This window comes from Protobothrops mucrosquamatus, unplaced genomic scaffold (genome assembly GCF_001527695.2).
Source record: "Protobothrops mucrosquamatus isolate PMUCROS unplaced genomic scaffold, P.Mucros_1.0 scaffold12, whole genome shotgun sequence".
Lineage (NCBI taxonomy): Eukaryota > Metazoa > Chordata > Lepidosauria > Squamata > Viperidae > Protobothrops > Protobothrops mucrosquamatus.
In genome coordinates, this window is record NW_015386399.1 from 396,701 (window position 1) to 415,920 (window position 19,220).

The 19,220-nt window shown below is 40.3% G+C and overlaps 1 protein-coding gene across 1 annotated transcript in view; it reads left to right on the forward strand.

Moving 5' to 3' along the window:
• The first annotated feature begins 4,736 nt into the window (after positions 1-4,736).
• The window catches only part of STK31 (serine/threonine kinase 31), a 59,667-nt gene continuing 45,183 nt past the window's right edge, over positions 4,737-19,220 (forward strand). Inside the window, exons 1-6 of the mRNA XM_015810564.1 lie at positions 4,737-4,764; positions 4,844-4,896; positions 5,163-5,261; positions 6,822-6,896; positions 8,361-8,519; positions 9,447-9,784. Coding sequence (XP_015666050.1) covers positions 4,737-4,764; positions 4,844-4,896; positions 5,163-5,261; positions 6,822-6,896; positions 8,361-8,519; positions 9,447-9,784 — 752 coding nt within the window. The remainder of the gene's footprint in view (positions 4,765-4,843; positions 4,897-5,162; positions 5,262-6,821; positions 6,897-8,360; positions 8,520-9,446; positions 9,785-19,220) is intronic.

Consider the following 19,220-nt stretch of genomic DNA (forward strand, 5'->3'; position numbering starts at 1 on the left):
AAGAGAGAGAGGGGAGAGGAAAGGGAAAGGAAAGAGAGAGAGAGAGAAAGAGGAAAGAGAGGGAGAGGAAAGAGGCATAAAATAATTCATTTGCATTTAATTGTAATGGTTCAAAGAATGTTTGGAAAAATGTTCGGCCCTCCAGCACGTTCACTTCATCCAATCTGGCCCTCTTTGAAAAAAGTTTGGACACCCCTGTGCTAGAGCAATGGCTTATGATACATCATATTAAACTATGAATTATTTATTCAGGACTTTTTGAATGAGACAAAAGAGGCTGAATTTGCCATTGTATGAATAAATAAATGGTTTCATATGACTTACTAAGCCTTAATTAAACTAGCCTCATGGTGGTCAGATATTCCTTGACTTACAACTGTTTGTTTAGCGACCATTTAAAGTTACAAAAAGTGACTTGCGATTGGTCCTTATACTTACGTCCATCATAGCATCCCCATGGTCACATGATCAAAATCCAGGCACTTGGCAACTGACATGTATTTACATGTCCCAAGATCATGTGATTGTCATTTCTGACTTTCCCAGCTGGTTTCCAATGAGGAAAGAAAATGTAGAAAGCCAGATTCACTTAACAACTTATGATTCACTTAACAATAATTGTATTAGTATGATATCTGAACCTTATAGGTTTTGAGAAGGGACAACATACTTTATCCTAAGAAAGTGGCAGGTAGATGATCCCTAGTTTCCTGTTTTTTTTTCTTCCTGAAAAGGTATATGTAATACAGGTAGTCCTCGAGTTACGAGTGTAAAGGAGCCTGCCCATTCCACTTGTAAATTGAAAACTCGTAGAGCAGGGGTGTCAAACTCAATTTCATTGAGGGCCGCATCAGCATTGCGATTGCCCTTGGGGGCCGGGTGGGTGTGGCCAACTGGGTGGGCATGGCCAGCTCTACATCGTTCACGTCAAGTGTGCCTATGGGGGCCTGGGCAGGAGTGGGACAGATCTGAGGGTCTCTGGCAAAAGGGGGTGGGACCAGAGCAAGTGCCAAGGCATGGTCCACTGGAGGAGACCCGGCTTTGTATCCAAAGCTTCCTTAGCAATAGGATGGGAGATCCCCCAGGATAGGCCAGAAGGAGGAGGCAAGAGGATGGTGAAAGTGCAGCAGGGCAGGACTAAGGCAGGACTTCCTTCAGACTCTCCCTCTCCTTCTTCTTTCCTTCCTAAGTACAGAGTGGTGGGAAAATATTTGAGATGAGGGAGGGAGAAAAACAGGCAAGAAACGCAGCTGAGGAGGTGCCACCCTTCATGAGGAATGAAGAAATGCACCATTGCCTGGAAGTGGCCAGCACATGGCCCTCACCTACTTCACATATCTGGCTTGGTGGGCTGTGGGGGAAGGGATGCCATGAGCAACGTGAGAGTCGACATTACCTGCGCAATGCTGCCCAGCTCCCAGCCTGCCCGGTTTCGGCAGGCAGCAAGGCGCTCTCCTCATAGCCCTGAGAGGCTGAGCCGGGCGGCGCGAATCCAAAAACAAGCATGAGGCTGCCCACCCCCTAGCCTGCCTGGTTTCGGCAGGCAACTGGGCACTCCTCACAGCATCGAGAGGCTGAACTGGGCGGCGCAAATCCCCAAAGAAGCTTGATGCCGCCCAGCCTGCCCGGTTTCGGCAGGCAGCAGGGCGCTTGCCTCACAGCGCCGAGAGCTTGAGCTGGGCGGTGCGAACCTCGCCAGCTTTGCACTTTGCTGCCTACTGAAAATGGGCAGGCTGGGAGCTAGGCAGCATTGCACTTCTCATCAGATTCGCGCCACCTGGCTCAGCTCTTGGCGCTGTGAGGAGAGCGCCCTGCCGCCTGCCGAAACCGGGCAGGCTGGGAGCTGGGCAGCCTCGCACTTTTTTTTGGATTTGTGCCACCCGGCGCTGTGAGGAAAGTGCCCTGCTGCCTGCCAAAACCCCTCCCCCGGAGCCCATCAAGCCAGATATGTGAAGTAGGCGAGAGCTATTTGCTGGCCACTTCCAGGCAATGGTGCATTTCTTCGTTCCTCACAAAGGGTGATACCTCCCCAGCATGCACCCAGGGGGTGGGGTCGACGCGGAAGGGGCTGGTCCCTCGCTGTTTTTAAAAGGCCTTGTGGAGCTAAGACTAAATGCATTTCAGCATAGATGGCCACCACAAAATTGTACATTGGCTCCTGGCTGGCCTGGGCCAGGGCCATGGCAAGAGGGGCCGTTTCCTTACAGTTTCCAGGATGGCTTCGCAGGCCACATGAAACACTTCGCGGGCCGCATCCGGCCCCTGTGCTTTGTGTTTGACATGTCTGTCGTAGAGTGAATCTCGTTCCTTTAGCGAAATCATTCTCTTCCTTGTTAAAACGCATGCGGCCCGTTAAGTAAACATGAGGTATCTCAGGGTGGGGAAGGCCATAGGGGGCCTAGTGATGGAACAGGCCTCCAAGGCCTCCCTGACCCACTAAGAAACCTCATGCTTCCTCCTCCCTTCCTGTTGCACTGGAGTCCCTTACCTTGCAAAATCTGTCTCCTCTCTGCTGTGGTTTCTTTCCTTTGAGGGAGAGGAGAAAAGCTTGCAAATGCTTTTCGTGCTGACACTGGAAGCTCCTGGGTGCCGTAATATCGCACGAGTTCAAACACCCATTCTTTGCAAAAGAGATCATGGCCCTGGAAGCTTCCATTCTCGGGGGGGGGCAGAAATGTTTGCTTCATTTGCACGTCTATGGGGCAAAGCGTGGAATCAGAGTTGGCCGGGCGCAGGAACCAATACTGTCAGTGGCCCGGCTGAGCCGTTCGCTTGCTTGTGCCGGACTTAGTTTGAGGCCAGGAACAAAGCCTTCAAATGAGTGGGAAGGCATTGCGGGGCCAGGTCCCTTGCACCTGCATTCAAGCCGGCAGCGGCGGCAACCACCTGAGCGGCCATGATCCCTCTGCCCAGCCAGCCAGCCACCCACCCCGCTTGACCTAGTTTTTGCCTGGCCGGCCTGCTGACATAAATCCTCACCGCTCTTCTCCTCACTCAAGCGGCGGCAGGAGCTTGGGTTTCTCAGCTCCATCTGATAGAGGAAAGCAGAGGCGCAGCAGCAAGATTGCTCTCACACAATAAGACCCAGGTGCGCTGCTTGCTTGTGTGCGCCTGCCTTATTGAGAGCAATCTTGCTGCTGTGCCTCCGCTTTCCTCCACTCAGATGGAGCCGAGAAACCCAAGCTCCTGCCGCTAATAAACTTCTTATCCAAAGGGAGACTTTGGGGAAACTGGATTCTCCCTCAAATGCTTTCTATCCAAACCCAGACCTGACAGAGACTGAGATTTGTGCGGCAGTGGCTTGAGTTTCTCCGCTTGGTCCCAAAGGAAGAAAACGGAGGCACAGACCAGGATTGCTCTGAAGAATTTGTAGGTACGCTGCATGCTCGCGTGCGCCAGCCTCATTGAGAGCAATCCCGCTGTGCGCCTCTGCTTATTTTCACTTGAACAGAGAAACTCAAGCTGCTGCCAATCAAACACCTCTTATCCGAACAGAGATGTTTGGGAGATGAGGAGCTCCATTTGAGTGTGAATGTAATGCTTGAAAACGCAGCGAATTTGCTTCGTTTTCAAGGCTCCCACAGGTGCCCAAACATCTTTAATCCCAACAGAGATCTTGGAGAGATAGGGAGCTCCATCTGAGTATGAATGTAACGCTTGAAAACGCAGCGAATTTGCTTCATTCTGAACTGCCACATTTGCTCAGGGACAATCCAGTTTCCCCAAGGTCTCCCTTCAGATAAGAAGTTTCCCCCATCTGAGCGGAGGAAAGCGGAGGCAGAGCAGCAGGATTGCTCTCAATAAGGCCGACGCATACAAGCAAGCAGCGCACCTGGGTCTTATTGTGTGAGAGCAATCTTGCTGCTGCACCTCCGCTTTCCTCTGCTCAGATTGAGCTGAGAAACCCAAGCTCCTGCCGCCGCTTGAGTAAGGAGAAGAAGAGCGGTGAGGATTTGTGCCAGCTGGCCGGCCAGGCAAGGACTAGGTCAGGCAGGGTGGCTGGCTGGGGAGGGGGATCATGGCCACTCAGGTGGTTTCTGCCGCTGCCAGCTTGGATGCAGCTGCAAGGGACCTGGCCCCACAATGCCTCTCCATTCATTTGAAGGTTTTGTTCCTGCCCTCAAACTAAGTCTGGTGCATGCAAGCAAACAGCTCAGCCGGGCCACTGACAGTATTGGTTCCTGCGCCCGGTCAACTCTGATTCCACGCTTTGCCCCATAGGCGTGCAAATGAAGCAAACACTTCTGCCCCCCCCGAGAATGGAAGCTTCCAGGGCCATGATCTCTTTTGCAAAGAATGGGTGTTTGAAATCGTACGATATTACAGCACCAGGAGCTTCCAGTGTCAGCACGAAAAGCATTTGCAAGCTTTTCTCCTCTCCCTCAAAGGAAAGAAACCACAGCAGAGAGGAGACAGATTTTGCAAGGTAAAGGACTCCGGTGCGGCAGGAAGGGAGGGGGAAGCAGTTGTGAGGAGTGGGGAAGGGAATAGGGTGAATACTGTACTGCAGAGCCTCTGCGAACACTCGTAAGGGCGACCGACTGCCGTGGTACTGTGACAGTTGTAATTTCGGGAATTGCTCATAAGCACTAGGGGGCGCTGATCACGTAACTTTGAACGAGTGTTAGGTGAATGATCGTAATTTGGGGGTTACCTGTAGTGAAACTGCTTAAGTTATTAATAAATAATAGGCTATTATTCTAACCACTGATTGCTTCCATATTTTAGGTTCTGTCATGGAGGAGGATTCAACATATAATAAAGGTACGTACGGTATATGAAGAGGGTATAGTTTTATTTTTTTAACAGTAAAATTATGATTTGACTATTTTTTCTCTCACAGTTGAAATTGCAGTTGGCTGTCATGTAGAAGATGCTGTAAACTTTTGGGCACAGGTAAGGTCAGAATTATGGGGTGATACGAACAGCACTGTTGATTAAAGTGAAATTAAAATAATTCATGCTTGGAGTTGTTTATCTAAAAATCAAAATTCTTGATGCTTAAATTTGATAAAAATCAAGCTTTTTAAAGGTAAATTCATAAAATTCTAAAAATACACGTAGAATGTTTTATGTTTGAACCACTTTAGTATTTGTCTGATTATGTGGTATAAAAATCTTGAATGTGTATATTGATTTGGATTTCAATGTGTGTTGTTTAGAACATTAATAGATCTCAGGAAATTTTAAAGATTACCTCTGGTCTAGCTGAAATCTGTCCTCAAGCCAACCGAGTTTTTGGCAGTCCTGATTTTAATAAGGTAGGTTATTCCCATATTTTCTTATTTTATATAAGCATAAGATAACATCTTGCAGGGATCACTTGAATTTGTATATTTTAACATGTACACCAAGGATTTTTATTTGAAGTAAATTGATGAACTTTTAAACATATTCCTGTCTTCCACCTCTGCTTTTAGTACATGTACAGAAAATATTGACTAGGTTTGCATTTCATGCTAAATGATAATATAATTTTTCTTATGACCCAGCCCAGTTTGTTAATTGTGGCTTGTTCTACAAAACATGTGATCTGGCTTTTTATTTGCCTCAAAATATTGAATTGAAATGCTGTTTTCGCTTATATTTGTCAAACACTTTGAGCTGCTTATGATAGAAAAGTTGAGTAAATATTTTAAATAAATACAATACAGTACTTTAATACAATAATTCATTTTAATGCTGTGGAAAAAAAAGAATAGCTTGCAAACAGTTGATGAACTATGGATGTGTGACTATCAAAAAGAAAACTGTACTTCTAGTTGCTGTAGAAACAATATGTACAAGTAGTCTTCAGTTACCGACTGCATCAAGTAGCAATTGTTTGAAGTTAAGAGTTCACTAAAATAATAAAATAAATAACTGATCAGTCGTGTTTCTCATCATCACATGATCATTGTTTGCATGTTTTACAAATGGCTTACAACAAAAAGAGTTATTAGAGAAGGCAGAAGTAAAATTGGTCATGTAATTTTTATTTAGCAACTGCAGTGCTTTTCTTAACCATAAGACTGTTATGGTCATGTGATTTTCTGCTTAGTAACTTAGCAACCAAGTTGCTAGTCCCAGTTGTAGTTGCTAAGTGAGGACTACCTGTATTAAAGATTTGTGGCTTAGTTTAGTAGCATCTTAAGTTGGGCAATTTGCTTGACTCATGAAATTATAAATAGAAGGATGGTATGGAAACAACATATCTTTGTCTGCTCATAGCAGTGTGTTTGCTCTTAACTGTTTTATGGTTAAACATGCGGATAATGGATCCTGGATATTGGCCTAACAGAAGAATTACTATTTTCTGTTGCTATGGGTTATTGTGCATAAAACTTTTCACATAGAATTATTTGTATGAAATTGATTTTTTAAAAAAAACTTTTCCAAAAGGAGCAAAGGTAATTTTTACAGTGTTACCTGTAACTTCTAGATTTCCCCCCAATATTTGAGAATTATTATTTTTTTCTCCATAGTTATAAGGGAGAAACAAAATTTTTCATCCCAGATTTCTTTTTTCTTTTTCTTGGAAATTCAGATCTCTAGTATAACTTTTATGAATGTTTTTTCAAGTGGTATTAGGATGAAATTTTGGTTACAAAAATCATAAACCCAAATAACCTGTGTGCACGTCAAACTACTTGTGAGAATATCAGAATAAGATATTAAGCATGAAAAAGTATAAAACTATGGGATATATCTTTGGTAAATTGCTGGTAACCTTGATTTCTTTCCTGTTTATATTTATTGGGATATCATGATGATTTTCTAAACAGGATCTAAAAAAATGCATGGGAAGTTATAAATTGTCCTAAATCTGTTTTAATCCTCAGATATATGGAGGTTGCTTTTCTGAAGATAAATGCTGGTACAGATGTAAAGTACTCAAAATTATCAGTGATGAAAAAGTGAGGATGATATTTTGATTAATAGCTGCTTAGCTTGATTTTTAAATATAATTTTGGAAATACAAAAATGGATTGACAAGAAAAATGAAGTTTTGCAAAGTACAGCAGGTTTAAGTTTGTATCTTAGTTAATACACTATTCAAATTTCTTTTGCGTTCTGCTGCTGTATTTTAAAAACTGATAAGTTATATTTAATTATGGGGAATTCAGTGATTCTCCCCACTTCATTGTATAATTGGGAGAACTATTGACTTCTGATTTTAATGTCTAGGTCTAAACAAGGAAACTGTTTTTGTACAACTAAGATTGGACCAACTTTTTCATCCTATTTTGTTACATTTGCATACTTGCAAATAAGCCCACCAAAATCTATGGGCTTTACTTTTTACTGACTATTGTACACATTTGTATTGATGCCCTGAACATCTTAAGTCAGTGGTGGCGAACCTATGGCACGGGTGCCAGAGGCAGCACTCAGAGCCCTCTCTGTGGGCATGCGCGCCGTCGCCCCAGTCCTAGGCCTTCAGCTGGGTTTTATAAAACTTTTTCACTTTAGGCCTCCGCCGCCATGTGCAAAAAAAAAGATTCAATCAGTCAATTTCAACTTCTCGTGGGAAAAAAAAAGATTTTGCAAAGTTGAAATTGATTGACTTGAACTTTTTAGTCCCACCCAGTCTGCTGTTACCACCGCAGCCATGCCCACCCAATTGACCACACCCAGCCAATGGGCCACACCCACCCGGCACTTGACGATGCATAAGTGGGTTTTGGGTTGCAGTTTGGGCACTCAGTCTCTAAAAGGTTCGCCATCACTGTCTTAAGTGCTATGGCAGACATGTAAAACTTGTGATGTTATGTGACATCGCGCAACGTATCGAGATTGTTTTGCCATTGCCGGCAAGGGGTGGGTGCGGCTTCCACATGACGCGTCTGCCTTGCAGGCTGGCAGTTTGACACCCCTGTGCTATGGGGACGGTTATTGAGATTTTCTATCAAAGCAAGGAGTAGGTGTAGGAGATTTTCAAATAAAAGGCAGGTGTTTAATGGTCAAACAATTCAAATAGTGTTCATAGCTCTGATTGAGTGAAAGGCTCAGCCATTAACTTTCAGTAAGAGAAAGTTTATGGAAGTGTCTCTAGAGAACAGGCTTTGATTACTTAGATTATATTTTCTATTGTCTTTATTTATTTTGTTCTATTGGTTGTTTTTATCTGTAAACACATTCAGTAATTAAATTTTATTTCCATTTAGGTGCATGTTTACTTTTATTATAAATTAAAGTGATATTTCTTTATCCAGATTATTTGCCCATTGAAAATTGATTCCTAATACATCGTGTTGTTTATAATGCTAAGCTCCCTGATTTTTACATAATATCCCTATGAAGAAAATCAGAAAGGCTTCACTACCTTACTACTTCAAAAGACAGATTTTATTTTTATCATTGTTATTTTGCTGTTACAGTGTCAAGTATTATACATTGACTATGGGAACTCTGAGGTCCTCAGAAGATCAGAAATAGTTGAGATCACAGAAAACTTGCAGTTTCCTGGTGTGGCAAAAAAGTATAAATTGTGGGGATTACAGTTATCAGCTAATATAGATTTAAATCAATTTGATCGGGTAAGCCAGATGTTTCATGTGATTATGTTTGTGCATGTGAATTTCAAATGTAAGCTCTATGGTAATTGTGGCAAGGGTGTGTAGAAAAATACTTATATATAAAATTGCAAAGAAAAGTAACAACATTAATTCTTCTCTTGGTAGCATTCTTGTTATTTTCATTGTGAACTATTTATTCTTCATCTCTATTTTACTGATTGTGAAAAAACTAGTTTAATATGACACAAACATCATAAATGGAGCATTGCTCTTGATTGCAACAGTCAGTATCCTCAAAGATCCTCATATTATAAGAAACTGAGAATAAATGCTCAGATGAAAGGGATAGAAAAACAAAAAGAAGGTACAATCAGTAACAAACAGGTATGTTTTGTTCTGATCAGAAGTTATGATTACTCCATTTTATACACCTTTTTACCCATAGAAGAATTACCAGTTAAGGTCTCAAAGATGAACAGGCAAGGAGATACTTTGAATATTTAGATTAATCACCCAGCTAAAGGCATTCAGTTTCTGTTTTATATATAATGACAAGAATATTTTTACAAAATATTGTAAAAAGCAATATTTTGCAGAAAAGTGGATATACTTTCTAGGTTTTGATTAAATGCATATAGTACTAAATTAGATTGAGTGGCTCTGAATGATAGATATCAAGGTGATGCAAGTACTGGAAGCAATTTGTATATTTGTTTAATTTGTTTTTGACAAAATAATGTAGCTTTTGATAAGAGCCAATTGGCAAAGCCTGTGTAGGATTACGGAGCCTGTGTATTTGTGTGTGTGCGTGTGTACGCGCGTGCGTGCGCGCACGCACACACACACACGGAGAATATACATCAGTGCACTTCATCAGTTCTGAGATTCTTTAATTGTAAGACCATATTTCAACTTCCTCTGTAATACTTTCTAAATTTTATTTTGCAGGGGAGGATATTTCTGAATAGTTTGATATTTGAAAAAGAGATAACGATAACACATAAAACCATGCATCGGGATGGCACCATTGTTGCCCAGGCAGAATGTGGTTTACTGGATGTTGGAGAAGAAATGGCTAAGAAAGGCTTTGCTGAACTTCGCAAATCTCCCACAAAAAATAAATTCTTTGAGACAAAAGGGGATTTCTTTTTGCAAAGGAATGCCAAAATATCAACTCCAAGATGGGCAATGAACTTTGTAGCAAGCAGTAGTATGACAGGAAGTCACGGTGATATGTTTCTGAGTGAAAAAAATGAAAATTCTATAAATCATTTTTCTTCGATTCAGTAAGTTATAGTGGGAAAGGGTTTTCTGTGATATAGTTTGATAACAGTGAAGGGCAAGGGTACATAATGATTTCTTAGAATAATGGTATGCAACTTGAGCCCATGGGTACAATATACTGCATCCAGTTTTTAATTTTTTACTTGCTATAATGGAAAAACTATTATTCATATTTTAATTACATTAACATAAACGGGTAATTTATTTGAATTTTAAGTTTGATCTTCATTTCATTAAAGGTTGCTGTCTTGGTCTCTCCTGCATTTTGGAGCATATTCTCCAGCAGAATGCTGAAAGACCAAGGGTGGTCCAGCTTTGGTTAATTTAGCCTGAATTTCTCTTTAGAAGGAAATGAGAAAAGCTAAACAATTTTTAAGTAATAATTTTTATTATTATTTTGTTGATATAAAATATAAATAAAAATAAAGACAATAGGAAAGAGGTAAGGGGAAAGGTAAAGGGGAATAGAATGAGGAAGGGGGTCAAATCTGTGCCTTCCAACTTTTTTTGGTGCAGTAAGTTAGATGATAAAATTAATCTCAGCTTTTTACTTATATAAAGATAGTGCTAGCCATTTCTATAACAACTACCTATTTAACCATCAAAATCCAAAATTAAAACTTCATTGTTATCTCTTTTGAGCAGAAATTCCAGAAAGTGGTTTCCAAATGAAAACAAAACTAGTTAACATTATTTTCCCTAATTAAAATAATTGCAATAAAGTTCCATTTTTTCTCCAGATTTATGTCCAATTGACATAAAATATTTTTTTTGGTTTCTATTATTTTCTTTTCTTTTCTTTTTTTTCTCATTTTACAATTGAGTATTTTAAAAAGCAACATGATGATTGGGTTAATCAATAGTTCAATAGCATATATAAATCTTTAGTATAAACTTCATATTACAACATCAGATATTTCCTCTCTTTTGTCCTTAATATCTACTATATCTACTATCATATTAAGTAATACAGTTCTTATTATAACTAAATAAAAATATCTTTGTTACAATTATCAATAGTGTTTAGCTTATATCTTAATTGCGTTTGCATTTGATCCTTATATATAATCAATGTCCTGTTATTGCTTTCCTCCCCCCAAGCTTTAATTTCCCATCAATATTCAAATTAACATTTGTTATTTATGATTTACAAGTGTTTTATATTTAGGTGATCAAAGTTTCCCTTATCTCAACTTTTTCCTTTTCCCCTTTTCATAACAAAGTCTAATATTCTAAATACACATCTTATCTATTTGATTATAGTCTTGTTCTGTTTTCTAAAATTTATCTATTTTCTCCCATGTTAAACCATCTAATTAATAATATCGTATCCCCTCTAATAAGTCAAAACCATTAGAAGTATTATCTGGGTTAACCAATAATTCAGTAATATACATAAATATCTCATATTGGGCAAACAAAATTCTTATTTTCAACTAAATAAAAACATTTTTGTTACATTTATCAATATTTTTAGCCTATACATAAACTTTAATTTCCCATCAATATTCAAAGAAAAAAATAAAAACAAAAATACAAAACAAAAACACACTGTTATTTATGATTTCCAAATATTTTCTGTTAGGTGATCAAAATTTCCCTTATCTCAACTTCTCCCTTTCCCCCTTTTCATACCAAAGCCTAATAGTCTTGTTATACATCTTAGCCATTCAATTATAATGTTACTTTATTTTCTAAAAGTTATCTATTTTCCACCATATTCAACCCTCTAATTAGTAATATAATATCCCCTCTAATAAATCAAAGCCATTATTTTCTTCAGCCTTACTCTGGCTTTCTTCATTTGCCAGCTAACCTTCCATGTCGGTGCCTTTGAATCATCAAATAGTTCTTCCTCTATTATTATATATATTATTTGGAATAAGAAAGACCATTTGATTGAAGTTTTTTTGGAAGAACGAACCCATTGTATTCATTAAATCACCTCTGTATTACTCCAATTTCCCACAAATGTCCTGATAGATTTATTTTCCATTCAGTCTGTTCTTCCTTTTCCTCAAATTTCTTCTGATTTTTGTAAAAAGTCTTTTCCAGTTTCAATGTTGTCACTCCCTTTTCTGGTTTTTCCATTGGTTGGGTCTGTTGATCAACTGGGTCCTCTGTCTCTTGGTGTTTAGTTTTTCCAATTTTTGCTGTCATTTCCTGCATTGTTAGTTCTTTGGTTGTAGTCAAGATCTGGGTTTGTATATTTAAGCTGGCATCTTGTTCTTTTATGTTGCTTCTTATTTCATCACAAGCTGAAAGGATGGTTTCATGTATTGATTTCAACATGGAAAGGATTTTTTCCTGGTCTTCATCCATATTCTCTTAAGTTGCAGACTTTAGACTCAAATGTTAAACATAGTTTTGTCTTTTGTAGCTGGGTATAGGACATCTATTTCATGTGTTATAGGTAGTATTTATAGTAGAAGTTGTTTATCAAGTAAAAGTTTATAGTCTATCATCTCATATAATACCATATGCTTCTCATGTAAAGAAATAGGAAAGCAATTCCCCAAGTATAGCTCTGAGAGTCAGTAAAAGTTTACATTCATAGTTCCAGCAGGCTAGATATGCCACCCAGAAGTTCCTTCTTTGCAGCTGGGTATTTCACAGGTGATAGCTGTCAAAGTAAAGAAATTTTATCTAAAGTCTGGGCTTCAAGCCAAGTCTCTTTTAGGAAATAACAAATTGTAATACCATACTTCGCCACAAGATGTCACCGACGCCGTTTTAAGCTTTTTAAATCCCAAGTTTATATGGTGGTTTTTCAAGTCTTATTTTTTAAAAAAATAAAAACATGTTGCCAATGAGAAAAGGAACACTTTTAGTCCCCAAGTTTCAAAAGCATATACATCCAATTAGATTAAAATTGTTCTTATAGTTGCTCTGTTTCCCCTGGGTAGTTAGTCGCCGTTTTTCTTAGAGGGTGGGGTAAAAATTCCCTTCCCTTTCTCCTCATGGGGAAAAATGCTTTGGGCAGCTTTTATAGGAAAAATACTTAGTCTTAAAAAGAGGATCAGGTCTCACCCATTTTCATTTGCGTTCATCTGCTCAATAATAGTAACAGAGAGGGATCTCGGAGTCCTAGTGGACAATCACTTAAATATGAGCCAGCAGTGTGCTGCAGCTGACAAAAAAGCCAACACAGTGCTAGGCTGCATTAACAGAGGGATAGAATCAAGATCACATGAAGTATTAATACCACTTTACAATGCCTTGGTAAGGCCACACTTGGAATACTGCATCCAGTTTTGGTCACCACATTGTAAAAAAGATGTTGAGACTCTAGAAAGAGTACAGAGAAGAGCAACAAAGATGATTAGGGGACTGGAGGCTAAAACATATGAGGAACGGTTGCTGGAATTGGGTATGTCTAGTTTAACGAAGAGAAGGACGAGGGGGGACATGATAGCAGTGTTCCAATATCTTAGGGGCTGCCACAAAGAAGAGGGAGTCAAGCTATTTTCCAAAGCGCCTGAAGGCAGGACAAGAAGTAACGGGTGGAAACTAACCAAAGAGAGAAGCAACCTAGAACTAAGGAGAAACTTCCTGACAGTTAGAACAATTAACCAGTGGAACAACCTGCCTCCAGAAGCGGTGAATGCTTTAAAGTTGCTTGGTGGTACTTCGATTTTGGCTGTCAGCAGTTTAGTGACGAGCCATATTGCTATGGCTGGTCTTTCCCCCGCTGGTTTGGAGGGCTTCCCCAGATCAAACAGAAGGGCTGCTGCCCTCCCGCGATCAAATGGGGGTCTCCTCCTTGCTCGTTGCCCCTACAAGGTGACTTTCGACCCTTTCCAAGGTTCTCCAGTGGAACGAATTCAGACGCGGAAGACAGAGCTCGCCTTCCTGCATCCGCAGGCGCTGCGATGGCAAACCGGAAGTCCTATTATATATTTATTTCAAGGATCTTCTGATTTAAAATATAAACCTGGTCCCAGTGCTTCTTTGTCTTGTCACAAGTCCACCACATAATGATAAAAATTACTTTTCTTACAATTACAGTTCCAGCAGATACTTGAAACACCTTTATATATCTTTGACAATTTTTGATAAATATCAATTGTATGCTATTTTATAGAATTTTCGTTCAGGTTTTAGTTCAGCATAAATTTCAGCCCTTCATTCCATATACTTATTGCTTAAGCATTGTAACCAAAAACATTTGCCCATTGAATCATATAGTATTTAATATATTCATATTCCAAAATATGAACAACAGAGTTGGAAGGGACCTTGGAGGTATTCTAGTCAAATCTCCTGCTCAAGCAGGAAATCCTATATCACCTCAGACAAATGGTTATCCAATCTCTTTTTAAAAATCTCCATTGTTGGAACATTCTCAACTTCTGGAGGCAAGTCATTTCACTGATTAATTGTTCTGTCAGGAAATTTCTCCTTAGTTCTAGGTTGCTTCTCTCTTTGATTAGTTTCTGTCCATTGCTTCTTATTCTGCCTTCAGGTGCTTTGGAGAATAGGTTGACCCTTCTTTGTGGCAGCACCTTCGATATTGGAACACTGTTATCATGTCACCCCTAGTTCTTTTCATTAAACTAGAATTACCCAATTCTTGCAACTGTTTTTTGTATGTTTTAGCCTCCGGTCCCCTAATAATCTTTGTTGTTCTTTTCTGTACTTTTTTAGTTTCAGTATCTTTTTTATATTGTGACGACCAAAAATAGATGCAATATTCCAAGTGTGGTTTTATCAAGGCATTATAAAGTGATATTAACACTTCACATGATCTTGATTCTATCCTTCTGTTAATTGGCTTTTTTGGATTGCATTGGCTTTTTTGGCATCTGCAGTACACTGCTGACTCATATTTAAGTGAGTATCTACCAGGACTCCAAAGTTACTATTGGGCCAGGTATCACCTATTTTATATCTGTATTTGGTTTTTCTTTCCTAAATGTATAACCTTAGTTTTCTCACCATTGAATTTCATTTTGTTAGATAGGGCCCAGAGTTCAAGTCAATCAAGATCTTTCTGTATCTTGAGCCTATCTTGAGTGTTGGCTAGTCCTTCTATTCCCCTTCTATTCCCTCGTTTATAGCATCGATATCTTGATAAAGATATTGAAGATTACTGGGCCTAAGACAGAGCCTTAGGGCAGGGCTTTTCAGCCTTTTCACCCATTGTATTACTTTTAGGATATGGCAGTATCCAAGTACCACCAATTGCCTAGCAAGATGTCAAAAACCTGATGACCTGTAGTCCTTGACTTACAACAGTTCGCTTAGTGACTGTTTGAAGTTACAATGGCACTGAAAAAAGTGCCCCCCAAGACACAGCCAAGCAAGACACCTGCCTGCCCACCCGGCGGTGGTCTTCCTCCTGTCCAAGGTTTTCATTGTTGTGAGCATTTCTGTTGAGGATTGGCAGCGGGGGTGGGATGGGGGGTGTTTGGTTTTTATTCCCCCCGTCTGCTGGGTGGTTGCAGCAGGTTTTGGTCACTTCACATGACCCTGGGACACTGACCGTCATAAATATGAATCAGTTGCCAAGCATCTGAATGTAAATCACAAGACCCTGGAGATGTTGCAACATTCCAGCTGATCGGCGTTTCTTGGCTCAGCAGAAGCGCCAGGATCAGCGCCGAGCTCCAGCTGGAGGCTGGCGCTGATCCTGGCACTTCCACTGAGCCCTGACAGTCCTGAAGAAGCACTGATCCTGGCGCTTCTGCTGAGCCCTGATAGCCCTGCAGCTCCAGCCATCTCTCACTCAGGCTTGTGCGGTGCTGCCACCGGTTCAGCTCATTCCCCTCCCCCACTACCACTTTTCTAGGATGGTCGCGTACCACCTGCCAGGTTGCAATGTACCACAGGTGGTACCCGTACCACTGGTTGAAAAGCCCTGCCTTAGGGTACCTCACTGCATAGTTCCCTCCATGTAAATGTAGGTCCATTAAGGACTACATGTTGAGTGCGGTTGATGAGCCAGCCATGAATCCATCTGGTGGTGATGCTGTCTAACCTATATCTTTCTATCTTATCAAGTAGTAGGTTGTTGTCTATTTTATCAAATCCTTACTAATGTCCAAATAAATTATATCCACAAAATTTTGCTAGTTTAAAAAGATCTTATTGTCAAAGAATGCAATAAGATTTGTTTGGCATGATCTGTTTTTGACAAAACTATTTTGGTTTCTGGTTATGATTTTGTTTGCCTCTAAGTGTTTGTAGATTCGCTGCTTGATTATCTTTTCCAGAATCTTCCTAGATGTCAGACTGATAGGTCTATAGTTTCCTGGATCCAATTTTTTTTGTCCTTTTTTGAAAATGGGAACTGCATCAGCCCTTTTCCATTCATCTGATCTGATTCAGGATCTTTAAAATATATAGTTTAGTGGTTCTGAGATACATTTGACAATTCTTTTAGAACATTGGAGTCTAATCAATTTGATCCTGGTGATTTGAACTTCTTTAGAATGAATAGGTGTTTTCTTATCATTTTCTTACTTATTTAGAATTGCATTCATAGTTTGTATGAAAGCAAGTATTTTTTTAAAGGTTGAACTGTTTTTTTCCTTTTGTGTAAATATAGATGCAAAAAATGAGTTAAGCAGTTCTGCTTTCTCCCTGTTATTCGTTCCCTTCTTGCTGTTTTCTCCCATTAATGGACCAATTGTTTCCTTGACTTTTTTCTTGTTTTTTACATGTTGAAAGAAGCTTTTTTTTGGGGGGGGGGAGGTTATTTTTGACTTTTGTCGCAAGCCTTAGTTTATTTTGAGCTTTAGCTTTCCTGACTTCATCTTTGCAAGTTCTGGCTATTTGCTGATATTCTGCCCTAGTTAAATGCCCCCTTTCCACTTTTTTTACTTGTCTTTTGTGTCTTTCAGTTGATCAGAGTTCTTTGTAAGCCATGCTATTTTATTTTGAGATCTCTTTATTATTTTTTTCTTAATTGGAATTGTGTTAGACTGGACTTTTATCATCTTACTTTTCAAAGTTTCTTAAGCTTCTTTGATTGTTTTCCCCTTAAGGATTTTCATCCATGGAATCCTTCTCAAGCTCTTTCTAAGTTTATTGAAATTAGCTCTTTTGAAGTCCAAGACTCTAGTTTGACTGTTCTATTGCGTATGTTTGCATAATGTTGAATTCCAATATTGTATGGTTACTCCCCCCCCCCCCAAGTTTCCTGTAACTTTGCCTTCTATCATTTCATCTTTGTTACTGAGAATTAAGTCCAATATGGCTGACCCTCTAATTCTCTTCTCTACCTTTTGGAAGACAAAGTTGTCTGCTAGGTTTGTCAGATATCTCTTTGATCTTCCACTAGGTGTGCAGTTCATCTCTAAGTTGATGTCAGAATTGTAAAAGTCCCCCATTACTAATGTAGTATGCTTCCTACATACCTTAGTTAACTGACTATAAAAAGGTTTGTGTATTTGACTATAAAAAGGTTTCTGTATTCTGTTTGGTTGGATGGCCTCTAGTATACACCTATGGCAATGTCATTCTATTTTCCTTTTATATTGACCCAAATGAATTCAAGATGGTTTTCATCATTATTCTGTTGTATTTCTTATATATAATGCATCTCCACCTCCTCTTTTATTAGGTCTGTTTCTTTTAGACAATTTAAATACCTCTAGCGCAGGCATGTCAAACTGCCAGCCCACGGGCCGGATGCGTCACGCCAAAATTGCGCCCACCCTATTGCCGGCAATGGAGAAAAAGTCACGATACATCGTGCGACATCACGTGACATTACGAGTTTGACATACCTGCTCTAGCGGCAGGGCTTTTTTTGTCATAGAACGCACTGGAACAGAGTTCTGGCACCTTTTTTCAATGGATTTTCCAGAGTTGCATTCTTTTCCTATTGTTTCCTTTTCTAGCCTCGTTTGTTTTTGAAAATGCCCCGCTGGCAGTACGGTGTGAACGAGGTCTCCTCTGGCGCTGTCTGCCTCCTTTAGGAGGAGCCATGAGGCGCCGGAGCACTACAGCCAGAGCGTGGCTTGATTGGCTGGGTTGGACCATGTGGTATGGAAGCCGATGGTGGTGGTGGGAGACACATAAACATGGAGGCCATTTTTCATGAGAGGGTGAGTGGGCCTTTTGCCTTCCCTTACAGAAGGTGGGGTGTGAGGTTAAAAAGAGGCAAAGCGAGAGGAAAGAAAGGCGGCTGGCATGGAAGCTTGCCTGACAACAAAACTTTGCTGTTTTTGTTCCTTGGGTAGTTCAAAGGCTGGGATGTCTACGAAAATCTCTTTTTAGTCTTATACTTTATATTCAAACTGCAGAGGGGAAGAATAAGAAAAAAGCCAATGTCTTGTGATTTGGAAGTATTATTAATAGTAATATATATTAATTATGTATTGGTCAGATGAAAATATAGACCTACAGTATGAGGTTTAATCAGATCTATTTATTAAATTGGGTTTAACTTAAAGATAAATTAAAATCTATTCACTGACAAAGTTTCAACTTTAATTTGTTTAATTTGTTTCAAGTCAATATCCATATTAAACTCCAAATGTAAATTTTTCCACCTTGTTTGACAACTTCTTAAAAATAATTCAATCTTTTACAAGCAACCAAATTTTGTTTTATTGGGCCAATTTCATTCCACATAGAAAGCTGACATTTCCACTCATTAAACTAAATGGGTATGCCAATGGTAAATGTCCAAAAAGATTAATAAAATGCTTTCTTGTAATTTAAAGCCACACAGTGCGTGGTAACATTAATAGTATTAACTTACCTTGAACAAAATCCTAGTCTTTTAGATACAGTAAAAATTGAAAGGTTTTTTTTTCAACTACAAAGGTAAACCTTATAGCAGGGCTTTTCAACCGGTGGTATGCGTACCACTGGTGGTACGCGACCACCTAGCTGGTGGTACGTGGCGTCGCCTTCCCCCCCGCGTCGCCTTCCTCCCCCCTCCTCCGCTCCTTCCCAGCTCACTTGTTTGTGGAAAACATGCTGTTTGGCGGCAGCCTGTACAAATCCTACCGAACATGCCCTGCAGGGGGCGCGCGAAGAGCGCAGGTGCAGAGCAAGGCCCGCCCTTCCCAGGGACTCATTGTGCAGCAACCGGATTGATTTCTTCTGGTGCACGCAGGTCAGCGGGATCTGTATTGCCCTTCCCCTCCCTCTTCTTACTGACGCGCGCTAGGCAAAGCCAACAGAACGTGGGTGTGGAGGGAGAAATGCGCCCGCCTGACTCTCTCCCCCTCCCCACTGTTGCGCAGCATTTAACCCTTCCCCATTTCCACCACAGCCGGCCTCCCGCCAAGTTGAAAAGCCCTGGCTTAAAGTCTGAAACAGCTGGGCTCTTGGCTGACTGATCGCCTTTCTCCCCCATCTTTTCTACAAACCGGGAATCATGGCTTAGTGGGGGCCTGGAGCGGGTCTTGGGATGCCCGTGCACCCCTTGGATCAGACAAGCGAGCGGGGCTGATCTCTTCCTGCTAGGGAAAGCTGGAG